Below are 27712 nucleotides of genomic sequence, written 5' to 3' on the forward strand. Positions count from 1 at the left end.
TCAATATCTATGAAGCAATGTGGTACCCAAGTGATGTTCATTGTATGAATTTTGTTGATATGATCCAACCTTTGGCAGAAAAGTGTTTTGAGTTGACTAACCATGATTCTTTGGAGTTAGTTTTGAGCAAGATTTTTGATAACAATTCAATCAAAGAGATTGCAGAAAATTTCAAGTTAGATGAAGAGTTGCTGGAAGTTTTGGAGTTCATGGAAGAAAGGAAGAAAATGAGGTATGATAATACCAATGTGAAATTGCCCATTTATAACACAAAACTTCTTCCAGAAAAGAATTTGCCTGTCATTATCTCTAACAAGCTGTCCACTGCAGAAAAAGATGAGTTAGTGGATTTGCTTGGAAAAGTATAAGAAAGCTATTGGGTGGACAATTGTTGACATAAAAGGGTTGAGTCCTTCCTTGTGCAGGCATAATATTCTCATGGAGGAAGACTTCAAACAAACCCTAGAGGCACAAAGAAGATTAAATCCACCCATGATGGATGTGGTAAAGAAAGAAATTATGAAGCTTTTGGATACAGGTATGATCTACCCCATCTCAAATAGTAAATAGGTGAGCCCTGTTCAGGTAGTCCCGAAAAGAGTCGGGGTCATAGTTGACAAGAATTCCGAGGATGATTAGGTGCTAACCTGTGTTCAAAAAGGGTGGAGGGTTTGTATTGACAATAGGAAGTTGAATGCCTAAATGAGAAAATACCATTTCCCTTGCCATTTATTGACCAAATGTTAAAGAGATTGGCGGGTAAATTTCATTACTATTGCTTGGATGTTTTCTCAGGTTTTCATGAAATTTTGGTAGTCCCGGAAGACCAAGAGAAAACCACCTTCACTTGTCCCTTTGGCATATTTGCTTATAGGTGTATGTCGTTTGGTCTATACAATGCACCCACAACATTTCCGAGATGCATGGTGAGCATTTTTTATGAATATGTTGAAAACATCATTGAAGTCTTCATGGATGATTTCAGCGTCCATAGAAACTGATTTGATGAATGTTTAAGCAATCTAACAAAAATTCTACAAAGGTGCATTGACACAAATCTTGTGCTTAACTATGAAAAATGTCATTTCATGATTGATAAAGGATTCGTTTTAGGTTATATTGTGTCCCAAAAAGGCTTGGAAGTTGAAAAAGCCAAGATAGATGTTATCAAGAGTCTTCCTTACCCGACAAATGTTCGGGAAGTCCATTCCTTTCTTGGCCATGCAGGTCTCTATCGGCAGTTCATCAATGATTTTTTAAAGATTATGGTGCCAATGTCTCAACTACTCCAAAAATATGTTGAATTTAACTTTACTCAGCCATGCAAGGATGCTATTGATCGTTTGAAGGATTTACTCACCTCCACTCCAATCATCCAACCACCAAATTGGGATCTTCTGTTTGAAATCTTGTGCGATGCGAGCAACAAAACTGTTGGGGTGGTATTGGGTCAAAAGGTGGATCGAGCACATCATGTTATCTACTATGCATCTAAGACCATTGATAGTGCACAGAGCAACTACACCACAATGGGAAAAGAGTTGCTTGATTTTGTTTTTGCAGTAGAGAAGTTACGGAAATACCTCCTTGGAAATAAAGTGATCATATATTCGGGCTATGCAGCTATAAAGCACTTATTTACCATGAAATCGAAGCCGATGTTAATATGGTGGATGCTGCTTTTGCAAGAGTTCAATATTGAGATCAACGATAAAAGCGGGAAAGAGAACCTAGTCGCCGATCATTTGAGCTGAATAGTTCAACCCGAAGATGCGACTCCCATCCATGACACATTCCCATATGAGCACTTGTTTGCTATCCAAACACCACCTTGGTGTGCGGATATATGCAACTTCTTGGTCATGGGAAAGTTCCCACCCAATCTCACAAGGTTACATAAAGTTATATCAAGAATGAGGTGAAAAGTTACATTTGGGATGAACCCTACCTTTGGAAACATTGTGCAGATCAGGTAATAAGAAGATGTGTTGAAGAACATGAGGTACAATCTATCCTCAACTTTTGTAATAGTTTTGCTTGTGGAGGGCATTTCGGTCCTCAAAGAACTGCAAGAAAAATTTTAGATTATGGATTTTATTGGCCTCAACTCTTTCATGACTCTTTCATTTTTTGTAAAAGTTTAGAGAGATGTCAAATGACAGGATCTTTGAGTTTCCGAAACCAAGTGCCTTTGACCCGCATCTTGGTTTGTTAAATATTTTATATATGGGGTATTGATTTTATGGGTCGTTTTCCTTTATGCTTTGGGAACTTTTACATTCTTTTGGCTGTTGATTACGTTTCCAAGTGGGTAGGCGCAAAGGCAACAAGAACTGATGATGCTAAAGTTGTTGTGGATTTTGCAAGGCTAACATCTTATGTAGATTTGGAACTCCTAAAGCCTTGATCAGTGACAGGGGCACACACTTTTGCAACAAAACTCATGGATCAGATCTCAAGAAGTACGGAGTCTAGAATTGGGTGTCCATAGATTATCACCCATAAACAAATGGATATGCTGAAGTGTCAAACAAAGAAATCAAGTCCATACTTGAGACGACAGTGAACACAAACTGCAAAGATTGGAGTTTGAGACTAGAAGATGCTCGTTCGGCATATCGAACCACATATAAAACTCCAATTGGGATGTCACCTTACAGACTTGTGTTTGGCAAAGCATGTCATCTTCCTATTGAACTAGAGCACAAAGCTTTCTGGGCTATCAAAAAACTAAACATGAAGATTGATGAAGTGGGTGTTCACCGAAAGTTAGAGACTCATGAGTTGGAGGAAATAAGAAATGAAGCATTCGAGAGTTCACGCATCTACAAAGACAAGACCAAAGCATTTCATGATAAGCACCTCTCCCGTAAGACCTTTGAGATTGGTCAAAAAGTATTACTCTATGACTCTCGACTTAAATGGTTTCCCGGTAAATTATGGTCCTGGTGGGTGGGACCGTTCATTGCTACTAATGTATTTGATCATGGTGCAATTGAGATTAAGAGTAAGAAAACTGGAAAAGTGTTCAAATTTAATGGCCATGGGTTAAAGGTATTCTATGAAGGTTTCCAAGAGAAATACATGGATGTTGATAGCTTGGAATGACCAGACTAGATTGAGTGAATATAAAGGGAAAAGTCAAGCCAAATAATTGAAACAAGGGCAACTAACCGAGAGGCAACACAGGAGTATTTCTTTTTATTTTCCTTATTTTACTTATTTCTTCCGTGTTGCAATGTTTTTGAGTCTTTCTGAGTGATCTATACAAACAATTTTCTTATTTAAGGGTCAAGAGACAAATTGGTTTTAAAAAAAATATATGTGATTTTTTGATTTTAACAGAAAGAAAATGCACGATCTCACAAAAAAGACGCATGGGATAGCTCTAAAACACACGGCCTAATTTTTAACCCGTGCGTGCGTATCGAGGATTTTAATAAAAAATTTGGCATGCGTAAACATGAAAACGCACGGGTAAAGCTCAAAAAGCATGACCTAAGCCTTAGATCGTGCGTGTCAACAAGGATAGCAAGCAAATATTTACGAAGTGCACGGCCTTAGCTCCAAACACATGGGCTAGAAGAAAAAAAATGCACGGCCTATGGGTTGACCATGCGTCCCATCGTAGAATCTCCAAAAACAAAATTGCACACACAGTTATGGTTAAAAGCTTACAGCCCATGCATTGAAGTCCCAAGCTCCCAAGAAACGAGTTGCACAACTCACGGCTAAATACTCACGGTCGTGCGTTTTGGGGTTGCCCTAACAAAATCTGACGCCTCTCTCGATCCATAAACTCGTGCGTCTCTTTTCTCCCATCTCTAAACTCTTCATCTTTGAAGCCTCCAAACCCTAGTCTAGGGTTCGATTTTTCTTCAAGTAATCCAACAATAAAAATCAAAAGGTATGTTATTATGGGTTCCTAACTTCATCAAATTCATTATCTAGGTTGAAATTCATCCATTAGTGGGTAAAATTGAATTTCTCTCCATAAACCCTAGTTCTTGATTTGTAACGTTTGAATTGATTCTTGTATTGGGTTTCAAAATTCTTGCATATGGGTTGAAGAACAAGCTTGGGGAGGTGCTTTTGGAAGGACAATTAGAAGCTTTTATCTCCAATTGGGCATTCCACCATTGAAAAATTCAAGCTTTCTTGAGGTTGAAAATGAAGTGAACAATTCAAGCAAACACCACAAATTCAAGTGTGTGAACGGTACATTCCTTCCATATCTCAAGTTTTATGCATTGATTTTAAATTTGTTTGGCTTGAATTGTTGTGAATCCGTTCTTGTGCTTCATATAATTTTTCATCTGTGCTTGTCTAATTGTGATCTAGTCTTTGGTCATCACTTGTCTGTCATAAATTCGGTTTGTCATCATGCCAAAACGCAAAAATCCAAATCTAAAGGAACAATTGGAATCTAAATATGGTTCCACCACCATTATTCACAATTGTCTTGAGCACCATCACCGCTACCTTCACTTGAAGGACCGCGAATATTCTCAGCAATGGTTTTTAGATATTCTCACTCTCCAAGAACTAGGAGTTTATGACAGAATCCTTAGGATGTTTAGCAACATCGGTTGGGAGAAACTTCTCACTTGGCACCAATGGAATCATATAAAAACACAGCCATTGAATTCTTAAAATCTTTGGAATTCAATGACAATTCTTAAGGTCTCTCATTCCGTCTCATGTAGTTGCAATTTTTCCTGAGTCTAAATGAACTTATTGGGTTTGTTGGGATTTCTACATTCAATACTTATGGTCCTAACTTAGGATACATGCGAGAGAAAAATACCCTTTTTAAAACCAAAGCATATTAGAAGGAAATCACATGACTCGATGTGTAGGAGGCTCAATCCGCCAAATCGTCCCAAATTATTTATCCGGTCTTCCATTCTTCTCATCTTAGTTTCTTTTTAGTCGCCAATCGTCTTCACTAGGGTGATTCTTAATTTTGTGCCTTCTTGAGGAAAAGAAAGGTCTAAGCTTAGGGAGGTTTGATAGGTGCATTTTATTCATCTATTTTTCGTGTTTAATTTCGTGACTTCCTAGAATTCTACTTCATAGTTATTGCATTTATTTAATTATTTGGGCAACTGCATATTTCATTAAGAATGTCTGGTACTTCACTGTTTTTTTATTTATTTTGTAGGCATTTTGGAGCATGGAATCTGGATGCTTCGAGCATGGAGCATAGAACTTGGAGCATGAAAAGAAGATGTAGTGGTAAGGCCATGGAAGAGAACATGAACACATAACCCGAGTCATTGTCGCGTTATCTTCATAGAAATGGACTACGTTTGAAACGTGGTTCTTGTCACACCAACACGAGTTGTGTTTGTCCTTTATCATCATATATTTGAGCAACATGACTCGTGGTGAAGCTAGACCAAAGATGGAGCGAACAGTGTAACACCTCGTTCCTTGTACGCATTTGATCTATTTAACTATTTATTTTTAGAGCTACTCGACGAGTTGGTAGCCCTAACTCGTCGAATATATGCCAGATTGGACGCGGGTCTTAAGTGGTCTACTCGACGAGTCATAATCGTGGACTCGACGAGTAGGTACGTCAGGAGGAAACCCTAATCTTTAGGGTTTACACCCTATTTAAGCATCATAACAGGTCTCCACCCCAACCTCCATCACCTCCACATCCCACTCTCGAATCCCTACTTAGCCTTGTGTGATATTGAGCTATTTCTTGCCATTTTTGTGATTTAAAGCTAGAAGAAGGAAGCAAAGGCTTGGTGTTGTAGAAGGAAAGTTGGAGATCTAGAGCTACGGACTCATTTCTGTCTTCATAGAGGTATAAAGGTGAAGTACTCGATGAGTCCAAGGAGGGGCTCAACGAGTTAGAGTCGATATGTCCCGATGTTATGACAGGAAGAACTCGATGAGTCTGGGAAGGGACTCGACGAGTTGACTTAGTTGACTACAAGGCTAAGTAGTGCACCAACTCGACGAGTTAGGGTTAACTAAGAGTTGATCTTGACTTTGACTGTGACGTGAATGTTGAATTTGACCAAGGGGAAAATGGTCATTTTACCCTGAGAAGGATTATCAGATTTTGATTAAGTATACTATGTAGTTTATAGCCGTGGAGTCGCCAGAGCAATTGTCAGAGATTCTTCACTCGAGTTTCAATAGTCATCCTTACGAGGTGAGTTTTCGTCCAGTAGGAACCGGTCGAAGGCACCAATGCCGACCCATTTATGTATGTTAGCATATGTCGGACTTAGGTCCAATGTCGGAGATAGCCCGATGTAGCTTATATGTTCCAAACTTCGATCTGATGTCGGGGCGATCCCAAGATGCGTTTATGTATGCTTGATGTCTTTATGATTCTTTCATGTTATGCGTTATGTATTCCGGGCTTCGGTCCGATGTCGGGGCAAGCCTAATGAATGTTTATCTTGTATGTTATGTTTTATGTATGCCGGACTACGGTCGGATGCCGGGGCAAGCCCGAGGATTTTTTATATGCTTAAGATATGTGATTATGCTATATGATATGTTGTATGTATGTCGGACTTCGGTCTGATGTCGGGCGGGACCCGATGCCCGATGCGGTCGGATGGTGAGCGGGGTTCGATCCCGAGTAAGCTGATGACTGGCGGGGCCCGATGCAGTCGGCTAGGCCCAAGTTATGCTTATGTTATGTGTTTATGATATTTGCATTATTGTTGTGCTTATATATATACCAGATTTGGGTCCGATGCCGGTTGGGGCCCGATGTAGCGTACAAGGCCCAGTGTATGGTTTGTGGTAGTTTAGGGGACCTCACTAAGCTTCGTGCTTATAGTTTTCAGTTTTGGTTTCATGTACTCCCAATGGCAAGGGGAAGGGCTCGGGATGATCGCATGGCACACACCATAGTTTTAGCCTGGGATTGTTTTAGACTTTGATATTTTCTCATTGATTTTGATATATTATTTGACATGATGTTCTGAGATACATGGTTCTTGATTTTCTTTATGGTGATGAACAATTTATGGTTTTATTAGTGATTCCAAAATGAAAATTTTGTACTATATTTTTGGGATGTTACAATTTGGTATTAGAGCCTTGGTTTGAGGGATTCAGGCACACTTTCGGGTGTGTCTGAACTCAAACTAAGGAAATGGTATAAAAATTTCAAAAGAAAAACCATTTTTAGAAAAGGATTTTGAGAAAAGAAAAGAACACTACTAGAAAAACAGCCTTTCATGACGCTCATTGCGCGTCGTAAAAGGCTCAGACGACGCGCAAATGCGCATCAAGGAAGGCCCTGTCATAAAGAGAGATGACGCGCATTTACGACGCTCATTTACGACGCGCAATTACGACACTCGTTTACGACACGCAATGCGTATCAAGGAAGACCCTGCCATAAAGGAAGACGACACGCATTCGCATGTCGTAACCTTACGACGTGGGTGTTAATGACACGCATTGCGTATCAAGAAAGCCCCTGTCCAGAAAGGCCATGTCATAAATGAAGATGACACAAATTTTTGCGTATCATAATTTTAAATGTTTAAAAGAAATATTATTTATAGATTTACTAATTTTCAAATTAAATTTGTATTTAATGTCTCATAATAAAAAATAAAATACCATATACAAAATAATAAAATCCATTGCATAAATTTTAATGTCATACAAATAATAGATGAAAGTACGTTGCTATTTCTTCTATTTATCACTATACTATTCGATAAAATTTCAATGTGACATTAAAGTAATCTCCCCAATGTGAAATAAGAGACAATTTGATTACATACAACTTGAAAAATGTGGGCATCCGACCTCAAAATTTTCTATCTTTGCAAAAATCTTGTTACGCACTCCCCATGTGCTAATAACCTACAATTTTCCATAAAACTTACAACTTAAATGAGTATATATATGATAAGAAACATCTAATGGAATCACAAAAGAGAAACTTCACCTCCTTATCTTTATCGGTGAGCGTTGGCAGTTCAAGTCATCACATCCTTCAATGAAATCAAGGTAGTTATGCCAGTTCTCAAGAATGTATCTGTCTCATAATCACATTGCTTTCCTTGCAAATAAAACTTGCATGCTGAAAGGAAAAATGTTATCTTAACTTTATATAACATCAAGATTTAAAGAGAACGTTAATTTTGGAAAAATATCATGTTCAATTGCAAATTACACAACTATTTTTTTACCTGTTCAAAGCCAACTATAAGATTGGCCCATATATGCCCCTTGTAATAAGTAGATTGGATCTAGAACCCAGCCCTTTACTAGAAAATCTCAACTCTGAGTTAGTTCCATTGAATCACATCTAACCCTCCTTTTTCCTTCTAGATAACATCTGGTCACATCTGAAACATCGAAGTATTGCATGTGTTATTGTGAACATTGTCTTTTCCTGGTTCTTTAACTTTAACATCAACTTCAACAACCTATAAATAGAAAAATACAACAGGCCCTTGTATCATATATAATATATGTAAATAATGTAATTTTTCGTACCACGTAATTAATAGTTTGATTTTGCTCCATTTTGGAATTGGGCTTACTTTGTTTACAAAAGCAGCAAGTAATGAGAGAATGGAATGGAGTATAACCACATAATTAATGAAAAACTGAACAAGGTATTGGTATCCATGAGCATTACGAACATCCTCCCTCAGTCTGATATCACCAGCCTCTGCAGAAGCCATGATAAAACTATTAAATTCAGTGCTGAATGAACTTATTTTATAAATAATAGTAATCAATGTACGAGAAGGAAACAGAGGAAGAAACTGACCAGGTCTATATGACAATTCTATGCATTCTAGCAACAAGTTCACAATTCCCATTGTATATGCAGGGTATCCAGTTTCCGTCTTGAAGTCCCTCACAACAATTAGCAGTACTTTTATCTGCATATAAATTATAATTATATCATAAATTTCATACACTAGGATCTTAAAGGGCGGACTATAGACATGAGATCATTACCAACTGATGCCTCCTAATGTACTTGGTAGTGCTTCCATTGTCATTAGCCATAAGAAGACCAAGTATCTGGATAACAAAATAAGATAAAGAACAGTCACACCTCCTCTTACATAACATCTATCATTATATAAATGGCTACACTAAGTGATAAGGCTGAAAAGTCACATGCATTGCATGTCTATGGAGTTGAATACTGTGTAAGGGTACAAGACCTTCCTTAATCTTGAAAATAAAATTAAAATCATTAGCAAAAAAGAGTGAGTTACAACTCTAACAGATACCTGCAAAAGTGATGACACATATGGTATACCTTAAGGCATAGATCTAGACCTGGGCTACACTTGCTGATTACAATCAACTCACAAAAGCATAAAATCAAAAGTATGTATTCTTTCTACTTACAGGGAGTTGCAGAGATTCCATGGAAACATCACTTGGAAGTGTGAAGGTAGAACCACCCCTTTCGGAACCATCATCATTTTGTTGTGGTTGTTGTCCGTTGGAGCTTCTTATTTCATTAAGATCAGGTATCCGTGAAAGCCTTTCAGAGATGTGTTGCTGTTGCACATAATATTATTTAGTAATGTTAAAAACATAAAAACACTTTTAATATTATATTACAAACTTACTAATGGTGAATGACTAGAGGTAGAGAATTAAAAATTACATAGGTGGGTGGCCAATTACTTGCAAATCTACTGCTTCACCACCACTTCCAGCATTGCTATTCCAACGGAGCCAAGAACAGCAGAAACAGTCTACCATACAAAAATTAGTTCAGTAGCTAAGCCTAAGACATTGTTTATTAATTAATATAATGATTTATACTTTTTTGAAAGTTCCAACCACCACACTAGGCCCATGCCCATGTTGATGTTGTTGCTGGTATCCCATTGACTGCTTGCTGTGTGATGTTGGATCATTAGCTGCAAACACATAGAGTACACTGGGATCAAGATGATACATTCTAGAAGACAATCTTAAGAGCAGTAAGGGTAAAATAGTAACTTAGGCTCATTCAAATGGTTTGAAAAAAGAAAAAGATCCTAAGTTTTTCATTGGGATTTGGGGGACATACCTTATGTAAGTCATCTTTTTGTGTCTGTAGGGTAAAACTTGCAATCTTCAGGGAATTCACCAGAAAGGCTAGAAATGCATGGCTTCTTAATATCATTTCTTCTTTTTTTTTTTTAATCAGAAGGTAAATTATGCAGTGATGGATATACAAAAAAAAAGCTATTCCACTGTCAATACAAACTAAATACTTACCATTTAGAGACAAAGAATTTTCATAAATACTCACTTTAATGAAAACAGCAGAACTTGGTAAACTAAGAACTCTAAACACAGAAAGACACTGTGAGCCAAATTCATCCATGTAATAATTGGAAAACATTCAAAATCTGAAAACTTAATACCATGACAGGGCTAAATGAGGAGATAAAATAATGTGGGACCTACCGTTGCTCTTAGCCTGTACTAAGACGATGCAACTGCTGGAAATATAAAAATGCTTATCTCAATGTTCATTAGAATGTTGACTTCAGAAAGACATCAAGAAGCTCATGAATGTATTCACAACATCAAAATTTGAAACTTTTTGTTAAATATAAAAAGATATGATGTTTGGTGCAACAACATTTAATAAAGTTCATAATTTTCAAAACAATGAAATTGGCTAAACATCACCAAAGAATGCCCATCCACTGGTGCAACAACATATATCCAACAAAATAGTATCTTTATGTTCTTGCTTGTAAATCTTCTTTTCATCATGTCTTCTGCTAATCAAACTAGGCATAATCCAATAAAAAATTAATTTGGGAATGAGAATAGAATAATCATCTGACAGTTAGCACCACAAAATTGATGGCTGATGAATTCAATGGAAGCAATGTACACGCATAAAGCACTACACATATAATTAACAACTACAGAAAGAACATAGCATCATACACCATTTATTTCAGAGATGCTACCCTACTCCTTGAAGAAAAACTCTACTCCAAAACATATTAAGAACAATCATTCAACACCCACACATCGATTTGAAAGAAATGAAGAAAAAGTAATGTTTAATCGAGTTAGGGTTCTAGAAATTGACACAGGTAATGTAGATCGAGATAGGGTTTCAGAAATCGACATAGAGATAGAGAAACGTACCTAAATCAAAGAAGCATGTTGAATTCAATTAGATGAGGAGGCAACTGAAAATCGCAAGAGAGAAGTATCGGTTAAGGAGTGTAAACGTTTGAGAGGCGAGATAGCGTACCCCTTATTCGTTCCAGTTCTCTGTTTCTATTTTTCATTTCTCCGCTTCTTTTCTTCAATTCCCAATCTCCATTTTCTCACCATTTCTCTTAATTATATAGAGAATTAAAAGGATGGAAAAGGAATCCAAAATTTTCTCGTTTCTCTATTTTTGGAAGTTAACCAAACAAGAGAATTGGAATCGATTCCATTTCTCTCCTCTCATTTCTCTATACCAAACACCCCCTAAATTCTTACCATGGATATTGATCTTAGGCTCCCTTCGAGACAAATTACCTCCTGAAAATGACATAGGACTGAATTCTCTATCACTTCATATGGCAGAATATAAAGAAGATGAAGACGATGACAAACTTGGTGGGCGGTGGAGGCGCTGCTTAAGGCGGCGACTTAGGGTGTCCACCGGAAGGGTTTTTTACCAGCGGGAAGGGTTTTTGACCGACTTAGGGTGTCAACACGTGCACGCATAGAAACACACTTCTTCTTTCCTTGTAGAATTCCTGATGGGATGTCACCATTAACAACGTCGCAATTATGCTCCGGTGAGTCAACACCACTCCCTTGCTCAATCCGGTTGCACCGGAAGAATAAAGTATCGCGGTGACATCGGATTGAGAAACGGAGGGAGACAGAGCGGCATGGTTACGCGATTTCTGAATCAAATCTGATAATCAGCTGATTTGAATCGTTGATTTGGTGGGAGAGTTCCTTAACGGTGTATAGGGGATTAGCGGTGGTGGCGATGGCGCCAATGGATGTAAAGGCGAGAAAGGCTACAGGGAAAAGGATGGGCTTTAGGTTAAATAGAAAGGAAGACGAACACCCTAGCTTCTTTCTTGCTGATTGGAAGGGGGGGTTTAATTTTTCACATGGCGGGGTTTTAATTTTTGGGGATTTCATTTCCCGCTCAAAACGCGTGTTTCATTAAAAAAATATAAAGCGACACACTTACACGACACACATTTTATAATAGGCGTCCTCCATATTTCTTTTTTTTCTCTTTTCTAACACTAATTTCAGGGCACGCACAAATGAGTGTCCTCCATCCTTCAAATTTTATAATAGATGACATTATTTTTTGGATGCACACTCTTGCGTATCGTAAATCACTGCGTGTCATTGTTTGCACGTCATTAAAGGCTGTTTTTCTAGTAGTAGAATTTTAGAAAAGAAATTTGAAAACGGAAAAGGGTGTGGTGCATGCAATCAATCGACCTCAAGTAAGTACTGCTAAATTACCCATACAAGTTTATGTTATGTTATGATTATCAGCTTTATGAGAACTGCATGCTAGATTAGGACTAAGGATCTTGGAAGGATGCCTTATGTGCCTGTTATATGTCTATCAGTTATATCAGAACTACATGCTAGTACATATTAGTCAGTATGATAGCCTGATTAGTATATGCTTAAGTATGTGTACTCAATGCTCGAATGCTACTTGCTTTGTGATTTTAGGATTTCTAGCTACCTTTTACTAACTAGTAAATGAATATGCTTAGTTACATATTGCAAGGACTAAATAATTTCAGAGGGTTAGGTCTAGCTCTATTTCACAGCTCTTGTTTGAGTCCAACCGTTGTAGGGTAGCACCTCTCATTCGAAGAATTATCTAGTCTGAGTGATATGTAATAGTATTCGCAAGCTAGTTAGGGGAGGATAGCGGGGACTTCTTATGCAGCTGATGGCGGAGAGCGGGATGGTGATTACCCTAGGGACTTGGTAGTAGAGTAGCGCGTGAAGCATTAGTAGTAGAAGGGACTTGGTAGAGTTAAGTCAGTCCTTGAGGAAAGTATGGATAGATGTGGAAGGTAGTATAGGACCGTACTACTGTAAGTAGAGGATCCATACTCAAGTCAAGGAAAGCTGAAATGAATCTATGGAACTTGTAGTGTATGAGATCCCTCGAGATTATGTTACCATTCTGATGTTTATTATGATATGTTTTTTCAGAAGGGTGGTTTTACGCTCAGACTATGGAGTTGAGTAGTTGGACGAGCAGACTAGGAAGTTCATCTCCTCAGAGATCACACACAACATACTAGAACAGACTCCCTGTGATCTTTGGTACGGTCAAGGAGGGTATCCTGAAGATTCTCGATGAGAGGTTGAGTGCATTCCACACTGAGAAGGCGGCCATGCTAGGGGCCCGTACGGTGGCTTTCAGGGAGTTCAAAGCATGTGGAGCTGCATATTACCATGGGGCTAAGGACCCCATTGCTAGCAGCAGATGGTTGGCTGATGTCGCCAACGCTTTCTGTACGAGCAGATGTCCCGAGGGGGACAAGGTCCGACTTGCTTCCTATGTACTGAAGGACAGAGCACACGACTGATGGGAGGATATCAGACATGCCATTGGTGATGACACAACTTTAGATGCGATGACCTGGAGTGACTTTTCAGCCAGGTTCAGGGCCGAGTTCGCACTGGTGATTGAGGTGCAGCAGGTGGAGAGAGAGTTCCACGATTTACAACAAACCACTAGGACGGTGACTGAGATCACCGCCAAATATAGGGAGAGGGCCTTCTTGTTCTGCAGTACGTGTAAAACGATGAGATGAAGAAGGCCCGATATCATGAGATATTAAGGAGCGACATACGACAGTATGTGAGGTGTTCAACTGCAAGACTGGTCATATGAGCAGGAATTATACAACTGCTACCACTACAAGAGGATCAAACCTGATTTGCTTTCAGTGCAATCAGAGGGGACACAAGCGGTTCTAGTACCCGAGTTTAGCTGCAGCAGGAGAGGTGGCGGCACCTTCTCCTGCCATACTAAGAATTATAGATGGTTGTCAAGGCCGAGCTGAGGCTCCCACAGTGAGGAGCAGAGCTTTTCAGCTGACTGTTGAGGAGGCACATGCGAATCTCGATGTTGTGACTGGTATATATTCTATCTTTATCTATTTATTTATCTTGATTGTCGCTCATGTGTTATGTGTTTTATTATAGGATCGTTCCTAGTGAACAATATATCAGCAATATTGGTACATTTTGACTCGGGTGCCACCCGATCTTTTGTGTTGCTCGCGCTCAGCAAGCAATTTGTAGGAGCTCCGGGGGAGCTGTGTTGTCCACTGGATGTGGAGATAGCAGATGACAGGACCTTCAGGGTGATGAGGGTTCACAGAGGATGTACACTACAACTATTTGATCAGTAGTTTTTTGTAGATCTAGTTCCTATTCCCCTATGTGGGAATAAGGTTATAGTGGGCATCGATTGGTTGAGCCCCAATGGGGGAAATGATTGATTGTGAGCAGAACCTAGTAAGGGTTCACACTCCTAGTGGGGGAGGGTTAGTGATCTAGGGCGAGAGGCCACAACACAGACCGGTTCTCTGCTCAGCAGCGAGGGTGAGGCGCCACCATCAGAAGGGTTGTGTAGGATAGGTCACTTATGTCATGGATACCCGAGATAAGGGTAAGGTGACAGTTGATGATGTACTGGTAGTGTGTGAGTACCCGGACGTATTCCTAGAAGATTTACTTAGGATACCAATGGAGAGATAGGTTGAGTTTAGGATTGACCTCGTTCCTGGTGCGACTCTGATAGCCAAGACACCATATCAGCTAGCTCTTCCCGAGATGCAGCAGTTATTTACACAGCTGCAAGAGCTATTAGAGAAGGGTTTTATCAGGCCGAGCAGTTCACCATAGGGAGCCCCGATCCTGTTTGTGAAAAAGAAGGATGGGTCACATCGCATGTGCATAGATTACCGGGAGTTGAACAAGGTAACGGTGAAGAACCGTTACCCACTTCTGAGGATAAATGATTTGTTAGACCAACTCCATGGTGCATCTTGGTTCTCCAAGACTAACCTATGGTCAGGGTATCACCATATGTGAGTCAAAGATGATGTTGTGTAGAAGACAAATTTTAGGACTTGCTATGGTCATTATGAGTTTGAGGTAATGTCGTTTGGGCTCACCATTGCTTTAGTCGCGTTCATGGACTTCATGAACCGCGTGTGCAGACTGATGTTGGATCGGTCTTTAATAGTATTCATTGATGACATCTTGGTTTACTCCAAGACTCAGGTGCAACATGAGGAGCACCTGAGAGAGGCGCTGGAGACACTGAGGAGGGAGAGACTTTTTGCAAAGTGCTCCATGTGTGAGTTCTGGTTGCACGAGGTGCAGTTGCTTGGGCATCTCATAAACTAGAAGGGTATTTTGGTAGATCCGGACAAGATAGAGGACGTGATGCAATGGGAGAATCCGAGGTCTCTAACTGAGATTCGGAGTTTCCTAGGTCTGGTAGGGTATTACAGGAGATTTATCTAGGACTTCTCCAAGATTGCAGTTCTATTGACCCTACTGACCAAGAAGTCGGTGGTTTTTCCCTGGGGACCTGAGCAGCAGGCAGCCTTTGTGATGCTCAGACAGCGGTTTTGTGTGGCACCGATTCTCACTCTGCCAGAGGGAGTAGATGACTTTATAGTCTACTGTGATGCTTTAATCACAGGCATGGGATCAGTGTTGATGCAGCGGGGTCATGTGATTGCTTATGCCTCGAGACAGCTGAATCCCCACGAGGCTAACTATCCGACGTATGATTTAGAGCTGGGGGTTGTGGTATTTGCCCTTAAGATTTAGTGACACTGCCTCTATGGGGTCCATTCTACCATTTACACGGATGAAAAGAGTCTAAGGTACCTCATGGATCAGCCAAATGGAACATGAGGCAACGTTGGTTGTTAGATGTGGTGAAGGACTACAATTATGAGATCCTTTACCCCCTGGGCAAGGCCGATGTAGTGGTTGATGCCTTGATCTGCAAGGCAGTAGCGACCCCGATTTGAGACATCTGTCTAAGGATGACCGTGATTACTCTATTGTTGGAGCAGATCTGAGAGGCGTAGGTTGAGGGCTTGAAGGAGGAGAGCCGGAAGTGCGAGCGGATTATAGGCCAGGTGGCCTCCTTTGATTATGACAGCCATGGGTTGTTGACCTTGCATGGGAGGGTCTGGGTACCATACTGGGGTGGAGTATGGCAAGTATTGATGGAGATGTACAGAAATCGTAGACCCGATTACTAGTGGCCCTGCATGAAGCGGGATGTATCTTGATACATGGAGAGATGTCTGACCTGCAGGAAGGTCAAGGCAGAGCAGCATAGGCCTCACAGCAAGATGCAACCATTAGACATCCCCTTGTGGAAATAGGAGGACATTACTATGGATATTATCACTAAGCTTCTCAGGACCGCATATGGGGTTGATGCAATTTGGGTCATCGTGGATCGATTGACCAAGAGCACCCACTTTATACCGATCCAGGAGAGTATCTCGATCAAGAAGCTGGCCGAGATTTATGTTCGAGAGGTAGTGACATGACACGGAGTGCCTGTCTTGGTAGTGTCGGACCGAGATGTTTGTTTTACTTCCAGATTTTTGAAGCGGTTTCACGACGAGATGGGTACTCGTCTCCATTTCAGCACCGCTTTCCACACCCATACGGAAGGACAGAGCGAGATGACAATTCAGACTCTCGAGGACATGCTTCAAGCATTCATTCTGGATTTCAGTGGCAGTTGGGATACGTATCTTCCGTTAGCGTAATTTTCGTATAACAACAGTTACTACGCCAGTATAGACCGGAGCGTAAGACCTTAATCTATTGGGGTGAGGTTGATCAGAGGGTCATATGGAGTACGGAGGTATTACTCAAGATCATAGAGTAGATCCAGCAAGTCTGGAGCATGTTCCAAATTGCTCAAAGTCGACAAAAGAGTTACGCCAACAAGCGACATTCAGACTTGGAGTTTCGGGAGGGAGATATGGTCCTCCTGAAGGTGTCACCTTGGAAGGGCGGCATACGGTTCCGGAAGCGGGACAAGCTGGGGCCCCAGGTATATCGATCCCTCCAGAGTCATAGCCCGGGTGGGCAAGGTAGCGTACAGACTGGATCTACATGCCGAGCTCAGCCAGATCCACAACACCTTCCACGCTTCCCAGCTATGGAAGTGCTTAGTGGACGACACGACAGTTATAACCTTAGAGGATATTCAGGTTGATGACAGCCTGAATTACATTGAGAGACCGGTGGCGATTCTAGATCGCAAGAGAAAGGAGCTGAGGAACAAGAGGGTCAATCTAGTGAAGGTGCAGTGGCAGCACCACAAGGGCTCGGAGTGGACTTGGGAGCCCGAGGAGGACATAAGGGAGCACTGCCCGTAGTTGTTTTCATACACGGAAGACTTCAAGGATGAATTCTAAGACAAGTAGGGGAGAATTGTAATGCCCCATTCCTGGTACGCATTTGATCTATTTAAGAATTTATTTGTAGAGCTACTCGACGAGTTGGTATCCCTAACTCGTCTAGTAGATGCTAGATTGGACGCAGGTCTTAAGTGGTCAACCTGACGAGTCATAAACCTAGACTCGACGAGTAGGTCCGTCAGGAGGAAACCCTAATCTTTAGGGTTTGCACCCTATTTAAGCATCATAACAGGTCTCCACCCCATCCTCCATCACCTCCACATCCCAATGTCGAAACCCTACTCATCCTTGTGTGATATTGAGTTATTTCTTGCCATTTTTGTGATTTAAAGCTAGAAGAAGGAAGCAAAGGCTTGGAGTTGTAGAAGGAAGGTTAGAGATCCAGAGCTAAGGACTCATATCGTTCTTCATAAAGGTATAAATCTTATACCTTGGCTGTTATTTACTTTGATCTCCTTCCTAGCTTGTATGTTGTCATTTTTGGGCCATTTCCAAGGTCATTTTGAGATTTGAACTCTTGGGGATGAAAGGACTTCAGATCTGGGCACTCTTGAGCTTTAGAAGCTCAAAGTTGCCACCTTTATTCAGCCATGACTCCATTCTATGACTTAAACATTCACTTTGGCTTGTATTGGGTGTTTTAGCTTCATAACACCATGCATTCATGTAAAGTTAGCAAATCTACGTGTAATACTAATCTAAGGAGCCTAGATCTATGAATTAGATGCATTGGAATGGATTAGAATCGAATGAATGGATATGTCACATGGAGGATTCGACGAGTTGTTCTTGGACTCGGCGAGTCAGGTCGTGAACCCTAACCTCTTTTCTGGGTGTGAGTGAAGCCATTGAGTTTAGGAGATGACCAAATCAAGCCAAAAACACATGGGCAAAAGGCATGGCCATGCTAAAATGCATGTCCTTATGACATGCACGTGAGAACTTAATAAAACAACAGAGGTCGACATTTTATAAGAGGACAGTTTCTGAAGCAACTTTGGGCAATTTTGGGGAGAATTCTTGCAGCTTTGGAGAAGACCAAATCATTGCAAACACTTTTGATTTCATTTTAGTAAGCATTAAACATTTCAATTCCATCTTTATTCTTGTTTGATTTGTTCTTAGCCATGTGTGGCGAAGAAACCATAGTTTCTAGTTCTTGTTCAAAACATGTTGATTTCTTGACTTGAAGCATGTGATTTATGTTTGATTCCTGATTCTATTCTAGTGATTATGTTCTTGTTTAAACTAGAATCCTTAAATTTGATTTGTATTTGATTGGCCACTTTCATGAATTGAATTTTTGTGTATTAATTAACTTTTAGGGTACCTAATCGTTCTATAATATAAATGATTGGTAACAAACAATAGGTTTTCTTATTCTAGAACATTTATCACATGTTTTCACACTTCCAAGTGTATGAGAAGAAATGAATATTGTTGGGAAGCTTGTACAAAACTTAATACAAATTTTCAATACAAACTAAGAGCCTGTTTAGCTTGAATTAGTAAAGCTAGGTCTAGTCAAAGAGCGTGTTTTGGTTAGATGATTTGACAAGTGAGATGTATTAGAGCATGTTAATATCTTTCAGTACCAACCATGAATAGCAATCATGAATTACATCAAGTCATAATCAAGTTGAACAACAACATTGAGAACTAGAACTAGAAACATTCAATCAAACTGTTTAGAAGGTCATTTCATTTTGTGCATGCTTTTAAAGGGGATTGTTATTTTATTATTTAACTTTTGAAAACAAAACCCCCATTTGTGACCAAAGTACCTTGTGTAAAGAGGTATATACTTTTATCTTATATCTCTGTGGTTTAACCCTGCTTGCTTTGTATTAGTTTTTAGTGCATTAAAGCAGTGTATTTGGAGTTTGTTATACCTATTATTATTTGTTGGGTTTGACACACCTAGCAGAAAGATCATATGGGTAGCCCATGACAATTGTATGTATTATATTTTGTGTTTTAGGAAAACCCATTAAGCTTTGTGCTTACGGTTTTAAGGTTTAATATTTTCAGCTACTTCCAATTCGAAAGGGAAGGGCCTGACATAATTGCACAACATCCACTTCACGATTTTTGCATCAAATTATTCTACTCTGATTTTTGATACAATGTTTTATGATGATTTGCGACACTTGACGTATGTTTTGATGATTTAAAAATAAAAAAATTATCGCCACTTTGGGTTCATATAGTTCTTTATAGATATGAATTTAGGCGAACATAATATATTCAAATTACTTATCAATAGCTCTCAAGTATAATTAGTGTAATTTTTTTATTTTTAGGACATTAATTAATACTCATTTTGGGAATTGTTTTCTAATTGTTAACAGCTGTCAATTTTAAGAAATTTCAAGGTATTCCTTATGAAATTTCAAGTATAATGATATCAATTGCACTCTAGAACAAGGAATACTACACAATATGTCTCTTTTACAGAGGTGTTTTGCTCGACAATCTTTGACTCATTATTACCAATTTTTACATATACAAAAAACCGGATTTTGACACCTCCATATATAGGTAGGTGATTTGAAACTCAAAAGATAATTACCAAATATATTTATAAGTAGGGAAATCTATAGAAAAAACTCAATATTTTGGGAAAAATTTTAATAATGTCCTATATTTTACTTTTTGACTAGAAAAGTCCCAACTGTTTAGCTTTTTGAATAGAAAAGCCCAAGAAACCGGGTAATTTATTTATTTTAGCCATTTTGACCTGTTCAGCAGGTCATAGGAACAAATCGTTAATTTTTTCAAAATAATGAGACTTTTCTGTAGATTTCGTCAAAACTTATATATAATATATAAACGTATTTTTGTAGGTATATATATCTATTTTACGTATATTTGTATTTTGTAAGTTTTTATAAGTATATGTGTACGTATTTTTATGTATTTTAAATGTATAAACATATTTTTTTATGTATTTATATATATTTACACATTTTTTAGGTATTTTTATGTGCTATTTTTTGTATCTATTATGTATTTATATATATCTTTACGTATTCATGTATTTTTGTAAGTTTTTATATATACATGTTTACATTGTTTATGTATTTTCAACTTATAAACGTATTTTTTAAAGTATTTATATGCATCTTTAAGTATTTTATATATTTTTTATTCATTTTTATGTGTTAACTTTTTATGTATTATATATTTATGTATTATATATTTATGTATTTTTTTTTAAGTTTTTATACAGATGTTTATGTATTTTAAATATATAAACGTATTTTTTACACATGTATATTTATTTTTAAGTATTTTATATATTTTTATGTATTACGTATTTATATCTATTTTTATGTATTTATGTATTTTTTAAAATTTTTTTATATAGATGTTTACGTTTCTTAAATGTATAACTGTATTTTTCTTACGAATTTATGAATTTTTACTTCAAGTCGTCTTCACCATTTCATCCAATTCATAAAACTTCTATGAATATGTATATATGGTTTTCCTCCATACCAATATATTTTATGTTGTTTTTTTTCCATTAGCTTATCTTTAAATTAAACATCGAATGGGAAAAACTTAGAATATATGAGTATGTAATAAAACTATCTAGACATACTTGAAATAGTTAGCGAATTATATGAAATGGAGAAGACTACTTGAAGTTAAAAATAAATAAATACAAAAAAATAATATGATCATACATTTAAAAAAAATACATAAACATCTATATAAAAAAACAAAAAAAATATATATATATTAATACATAGAAAACACATAAAAAAACACAAAAAATATATGTAAAATACATAAAAAAAATACATATCAATACGTAAAATAACACATTTATACATTTAAAATACACTAACATTTATATAAAAAACTTAAATAATACATCAATACGTAAAAATACACACACACACACACACACACATATATATATATATATAATACATAAAAAATAACACATAAAAATACATATATATATATATATATATATATATATATATATATAAGTAAGTAAAAAAAATTAGAATTTCATATATGCCCCTCTTAAACTTCAAAATATCATATTTGCCCAGTTTAATTTCTCAATATAATATTTACCCTTCATAAACCTTTAAAATATCATATTTGCCCAAATCTTTTTTTATAATGTTTTTAATATTTTAAAATCATTTTTATACCTTGGAAATATTATAATAATTAAGAAATTCAACCATATTATCCTTACATCTATGATAATGGAATGTGAACTTCTAAATTGTTGGAATGTTGACCTCTTGACAGACAAAAAGATTCATCTTCAACCCTTTCAATGAAATGTATATTTTGATTGTTTAGTTTTTGTTGTTGTTGATTGTTATTATATTCTAGATGGAGGATATTTTAGATATTGCCATTGATATTTTGATGTTTAAAAAGTGCATATACGATATTTTGATATTTAAGAATGACATAAATGATATTTTGATGTTTAAGAAGGGTAAATATGATATATAGAAATTTTATAAAGGGTAAATATGATATTTAGATATTAAGTTGGGTAAATATGATATTTTGGTGTTTAAGAAGGGCATATATGAAATTCTTAAAATATATGAATATATACATATAAAAACATAAAAAAAATACAAAAATATGTAAAAATAGATATAAATACCTAGAAATTAGGTTTATTCATTATCTACCAATTTTGAGGAATTCTACCAAAAAATTCTATTATTTTCGAAAAATTAACAATTTGGTCTCATGACCAACTGAACAGATCAAAATTGGCTAAAATGAATAAAAGTCATGATTTTTTTTGTGAACAAAATAAAATCTAAGACTTTATTAAAAATATTCTAAAAATATCGGGACTTTTTTGGAGATTTCCCTTTATAATTATCTTAATTTATCAAATCATTATGGAATATTTCAAATGCATTTATTTAGTATTAATTAATAAAACTATTAATTAATTAACAAAACCAGTCACTAATATAAATATCTTTTCGGATCTACTTACTTTACACTTACCTGTAAACTAAAAAGACAATGCTATTTATAGTAATATTACTAGTTTTGTTAAAAATCTAAAAAAAAAACATGGAGTAATATTCTAAATATACTGTTCATCACATTAATATTCAATCGGTCCTCGTATTTATGAATAACTTTACTTATTATTTCTAAGATCTACATCAAAGTCATATATAGTGTCATGACATATCTATGAAATTAGAGCTTTTGGAGACTGTGATAGTTAGCAACTTTATATTGCATGATTAGTGTTTCATCCTTGCCACATGTTTAGTAGGTGTGGCAATTGGTTTTTGTTTGGGTTTAGGATCACCAGTTGGATAGTTGGCGGGTCATAATACATTGGGCCAACCCAACTAATATATGTATTAAGGTTGGAGGGTAAAAGGTTCACGGGTTGAAAACATCAACCCGTACACGACCCCACATAACCCCGTTTTATTATATAGGTCTGCGAGTCAGTTTTAAGTCAATGGGTCCATTTTGGGTTAAATGGTTAGCCTGTCAGTTCTGGGTTTACCTTTCACATATTAAATTTATATGGATTATACACATTTCAAAAATTAATTACTTATTAGCATTTATACACTGAGCGTGGAGTAATTAATTTAATTACTCATACATGGTGTATAAATGTGATAACTACTAATAAGTAATTAATTTTATATAATTTTTAATGTTGTAGGTTTTATCATCTAATAACATGTGATAACACCAATTATTTTCTATTTTTTTTATTTTTTTATTTTTGATGTTTTTTTTCTATATTTCGAATTCGTTTTTTTATTTATTTATATTTGAAAAGTAAAAAATAAAATTTTAAGAAGTCTTAAATTAAAAACAACATTAAAAGAATTACAACAAAACACAAAAACATTTAAAAACCTAAAAAAAAAATGATAAAACCTACATTTTTTGCCCTAAAACTATTCATCTTCATCTTCGTGACCAACATAGATGTAATCCGCCAAGTCTTCATGGAGTTGCTTGTGTTTTCGCTGATCTTGAATATCAATCACTCTATGTAAATATTCTAATGTCCCTGGTTGAAATTGCACATGTCTTGATTTCGTTGGAGAATACGTTGCAATATTGCGTCCTTTATCTTCGACAACCATATTATGCATTACGATACATGCGTACATGATATATCGTAGAGTATCTAACTCATAAGGTATCGCCGCATGTTCAACAATGTGCCATTTTGATTTCAAAACCCTAAAAGCACGTTCAACGTCGTTATGTGCTCCTTCTTGTCGTTTCTTGAAATATTTGTCCCTTGGATCTATTGGGTGTCGAAACACCTTCACAAACGTAGAATATTGTGGATATATTCCGTCTGTAAGGTAATACCCGAACTTATATTCATTTCCATTCACTATGAAAGGAGCATCCAGGGCTTTTTCTGACAAAAGATCGTCAAATATCGGTGATTAATCGAGAACGTTGACGTCATTGTTAGAACCCGCAACCCCGAAAAAAGCATGCCAAATTCAGAAATCTTATGAAGCAACAGCCTCTAATACAAACGAAGGCGCTTCATGATGACCGCTCGAATACTGGCCTTTCCACGCCACGGGACAATTTCTCTATTTCCAGTGTGTGCAGTCAATGCTCCCAAGCATACCCGGAAAACCATGAATTTCTTCATGCGCCGCATATAACTGTTGCATATCATGCAACGAAGGTTTACGCAAGTATTGGTCACCAAAGGTTTCGACAACACCTGTTGCCAATAAATACAAACTTTCTCCTGCGGTCCTCTCAGACATTCTTATGTAATCGTCAATAGAATCGGGCGACTCCCCCATTGCCATAAGTTTAATTGCAGCAACACATTTTTGCAACCATGTGAAGCCTCGTTTGCCTCTAGCATCATATCTCATTTGGAAAAATTCATACCTAAATAAATATTAAACACGTAAAAATTATATTTATTTTTATCTAAAAGTAACATTTTATAAATTATAAAAATTAAAACAAATGATACCTAAATATATAGTAAACAAACGATACCTAAATAATAGTAAACACGTAAAAATTATATCTATATTTATTTAAAAAGTATATCTATATTTATTTAAAAGTGACATTTTATAAATTATAAAAGTTGAAACAAACGATACCTAAATATATAATAAACAAACGATACCTAAATATATTTTAAACACGTAAAAATTATATCTATATTTATTTAAAAGTGACATTTTATAAATTATAAAAGTTGAAATAAACGATATTTAAATATATAGTAAACAAACGATACCTAAATAAATATTAAACACATATAAATTATATCTATATTTATTTAAAAGTGACATTTTATAAATAATAAAAGTTGAAACAATCGATACATTGCTTCCATAGCGTTGGCGATCCTTTCAAAAACAGTTTTTCGCAAACGAAATCTTCTTTTGAAATCGCTTGGTTGGTAGACACAATTTTCCACAAAGTAATCGTTAACTAGTCGTCTATGTCCTTCCTCGCGATCTCTATTTAACGCCGCACGTCGCGTGAGTAATGACAATGGATCTGGTTGTACTAGGATGCCTGTATGTATAATACTGATACATTATACTCACGAACAAATCATCTTCGTCGTTATCATCGTTGTATGGATGGGCCGGATCAAATTGATCCATATTTTGGTTTTGAAATATTGAAAGAAATATGTATATAGTTTTGTAGGTAAAAATGAAAGAAATATGATTTGATATAGTGTATATATAAAAGTTGATTTTTTTTTATGTTGTCGTTTGAAAATGGTCAAAATTATGTCGAAAAAAAAAAGAAAATACCCGTTGTCACCATAACGCGCCATGGCATAACGCGCCTTAACGCGACCCTGGGGCGGTGTTCCCCGCCATGGCGCCGTTAAGGGCGTATGCCACGTAAGATAACATCTCATGCGAGTTGCCCACACCCGTTCGTCTGAAGGAGTTCCGAAACAGCAAACGCCACAAACTAATTCGAAAGGCACGTAAGAGTTTGGCATCTTAGTAATGCAACAGATAAGTGCATGCAAACAAAACCATAGCTGGAACACCATTTCGTGGATTAATTCTCATTGTCACTACATGTAACCCCTTCCGATAAACATGGTCCGTAGAGTATTGGCAATCTCTAGAATATTCAATGTTGATACATGCCCATACTTTCCACTACATGCTCGTTAGTTTTTCTCATAGAAAACAATCACGTTCAACGTTCTTGTTTGTTTTTGTTCGAGATTAGAAAAGTGTTTTATCCAATTAGCTCTCACATGGATATCCATATTTCGCCTTTTCCCAAGATGCATTAAACTGTCTCATCTTACAGGCAACGCCCACCTGGTTCTGATTCAAATGAAATAAATAGTGGGTCGCCACGTATCAGCGAGAAATTGCAAGGTGATGAAAGCCGAGAGATAGCAATCGCTCCACGTCTTTTGTCCCACATTTTGATGCACCTAAATTATTTTCCATTCTAGTGCATGATATGCGGAGTGCTTTCATTCCATCATTATGGGGCTTTTAACATCGTATAAATTCCAATGAGTAAGGCTGGTAGTTGGTATCACAGAATATTGTATTTCCCCTCTTGAACTCTCAGGTCTCAACAAAAATTTAGACCATATAATCAAATGGGGTTTTCTCCAAAACCAACACCCAGGAAAGATTTCCGATCCATTACTTTGCCATGCAGATCACATCCATGCACCTACAGAATCGACAAAGTGCTGAATAAAGTCAAAACATGGGAGTCCACATCATCGTTATCGAATCCATTTGCAGAAATCATTTGCAGCGGCGTGTTTCAACTGACGGAGTTGTATGAATGTTTGGATGACCTTGTCAAAACATGTCCTTCCAAAACATCGTTAGATTCCAGCAATCAGAACATGAGATGGACGGATGAGTTACTTGATGTATCTGTTATTTTATTGGATATTTTCAGCAATATATCTGATCTCATGTTGCAGACAAAACAACATGTGAGGGATCTTGGGTGTGATTTAAGGAGAAATGGTGGTCCCAGCATCGACAGCATCATCGACAATAACACTGCCTTCAGAAAGAAACTGAGAAAAGACATTCGAACGTCTGTGGCTAGTCTTAATCAATTGGATGACATGATTCGCCACTATCCCTTCGTAGATTTTGAAAACAACCATCTGATATCGGTGATCCGAGTGTTCAGAGAAGTTAAAGCATTCACCGCTGTTATTGTGCAATTGTTGTTGAAATTCTTGGCTATTCCACTTTCGAAGACAAGATCGAGAAGCAGATGGACAACAGTCTCAAGATATATATCCAAAAGTAAAGTGGTACCAGAAGAAAAAGCTGACACTAATATAAATGAGTTGCAACACCTTGATGCTGTGCTATTCAGATACAGGACAAGTAACAAACTGGAATTCATCCAAATCGTGCGAAAGAGACTAGAGGAATTTGAGGCTACTGTCGACGGCATCAACTCTCACATGGAATCAATAACGAGGCACCTTATTACAACCAGAACCTCTCTTCTTAACTTCATCTCTTTCTACTAGCCAAGATATTATCATTCTCCTGCAAGATCAAGCTACTAGATCTCGAAATCTTAGATGATGGATAGAAGCTCTTTGTTTACATTTTTTTCAAATTATCATGTAAATCTTATACATTTGTTTAGCATAGAGTAAATATTGTTATATTGATACACCCTATCAATATTTTTTGAGCCACGTTTGTGCTTTGGTGTTGAATCAACTCATAGCTGTTGACTTTATATTTACCAGAATATTTTTTTTCTTTCATTTGAGATTATTTTGAATATTATTTCAAAAAATGGTGGTTTTTGAAAATCCACCACTCCACCACCGATCATATTTTGATAAATATAGCTAGGGGTGGTCAAAAATATCCGCATCCGAACATCCGATCCAAAAAATCCGAAAATTCATCCGAAAATACCCGAAAAATCGGATATCCGAAAATTCGGATACCCGAAATTCGGATATCCGATGTTTCGGATTCGGATACAGATGTTAAAATGTGAAAATTTCAGATATTTCGGATATCCGAAATATATAATATAAAAAATTATTAAAATAGTTTTAATGCATTGGGTTTTTCATTTGGAATTCAAAAACACAAATTATTAACTTTTCTACTTGGCACGCAAAGTGAGGATGATATAAATGTTACCTTTTTTATGTTGATTTTAGTAATTTGAGTTTGATTTCTAAGATCTTCAGGTATCATTATGTA

General features: G+C 36.9%; 3 protein-coding genes across 3 annotated transcripts; 2 read left to right on the forward strand and 1 right to left on the reverse strand.

Moving 5' to 3' along the window:
* Positions 1-2646: 2646 nt before the first annotated feature.
* On the forward strand, positions 2647-3108 carry LOC145099440 (uncharacterized). The gene has a single exon (XM_079037016.1). It carries the CDS (start codon positions 2647-2649, stop codon positions 3106-3108), a length of 462 nt encoding a protein of 153 aa, XP_078893142.1.
* Positions 3109-23407: 20299 nt separating this feature from the next.
* Positions 23408-25919, reverse strand: LOC145099442 (uncharacterized). The gene is made up of 3 exons (XM_079037017.1): positions 25798-25919; positions 24109-24383; positions 23408-23886 (listed from the first exon to the last, which is right to left on the reverse strand). The coding sequence occupies exons 1-3, from the start codon at positions 25917-25919 to the stop codon at positions 23408-23410; spliced, it is 876 nt and encodes a 291-aa protein (XP_078893143.1).
* A 184-nt stretch (positions 25920-26103) lies between these two features.
* On the forward strand, positions 26104-27012 carry LOC145099443 (uncharacterized). Its single transcript, XM_079037018.1, has one exon. It carries the CDS (start codon positions 26104-26106, stop codon positions 27010-27012), a length of 909 nt encoding a protein of 302 aa, XP_078893144.1.
* The last annotated feature ends 700 nt before the right edge of the window (positions 27013-27712 follow it).

This window comes from Lactuca serriola, chromosome 4 (assembly GCF_051521515.1).
Source record: "Lactuca serriola cultivar US96UC23 chromosome 4, Lser_US96UC23_V15, whole genome shotgun sequence".
Lineage (NCBI taxonomy): Eukaryota > Viridiplantae > Streptophyta > Magnoliopsida > Asterales > Asteraceae > Lactuca > Lactuca serriola.

What these genes read in the sequence shown, in the direction of transcription:
- LOC145099440 (XM_079037016.1), top strand. Translation starts at nt 2,647, where the DNA reads ATGTCACCTTACAGACTTGTGTTTGGCAAAGCATGTCATCTTCCTATT.
- LOC145099443 (XM_079037018.1), top strand. Translation starts at nt 26,104, where the DNA reads ATGGGGTTTTCTCCAAAACCAACACCCAGGAAAGATTTCCGATCCATT.
- LOC145099442 (XM_079037017.1), bottom strand. Translation starts at nt 25,919, where the DNA reads ATGTGGGACAAAAGACGTGGAGCGATTGCTATCTCTCGGCTTTCATCA. An exon ending in GAACCAGGTGGGCGTTGCCT is followed by an intron (nt 24,384 to 25,797) that starts GTAAGATGAGAC and finishes ATATTTATTTAG; the next exon opens with GTATGAATTTTTCCAAATGA. An exon ending in AGAAATTCATGGTTTTCCGG is followed by an intron (nt 23,887 to 24,108) that starts GTATGCTTGGGA and finishes ATCTTTTGTCAG; the next exon opens with AAAAAGCCCTGGATGCTCCT.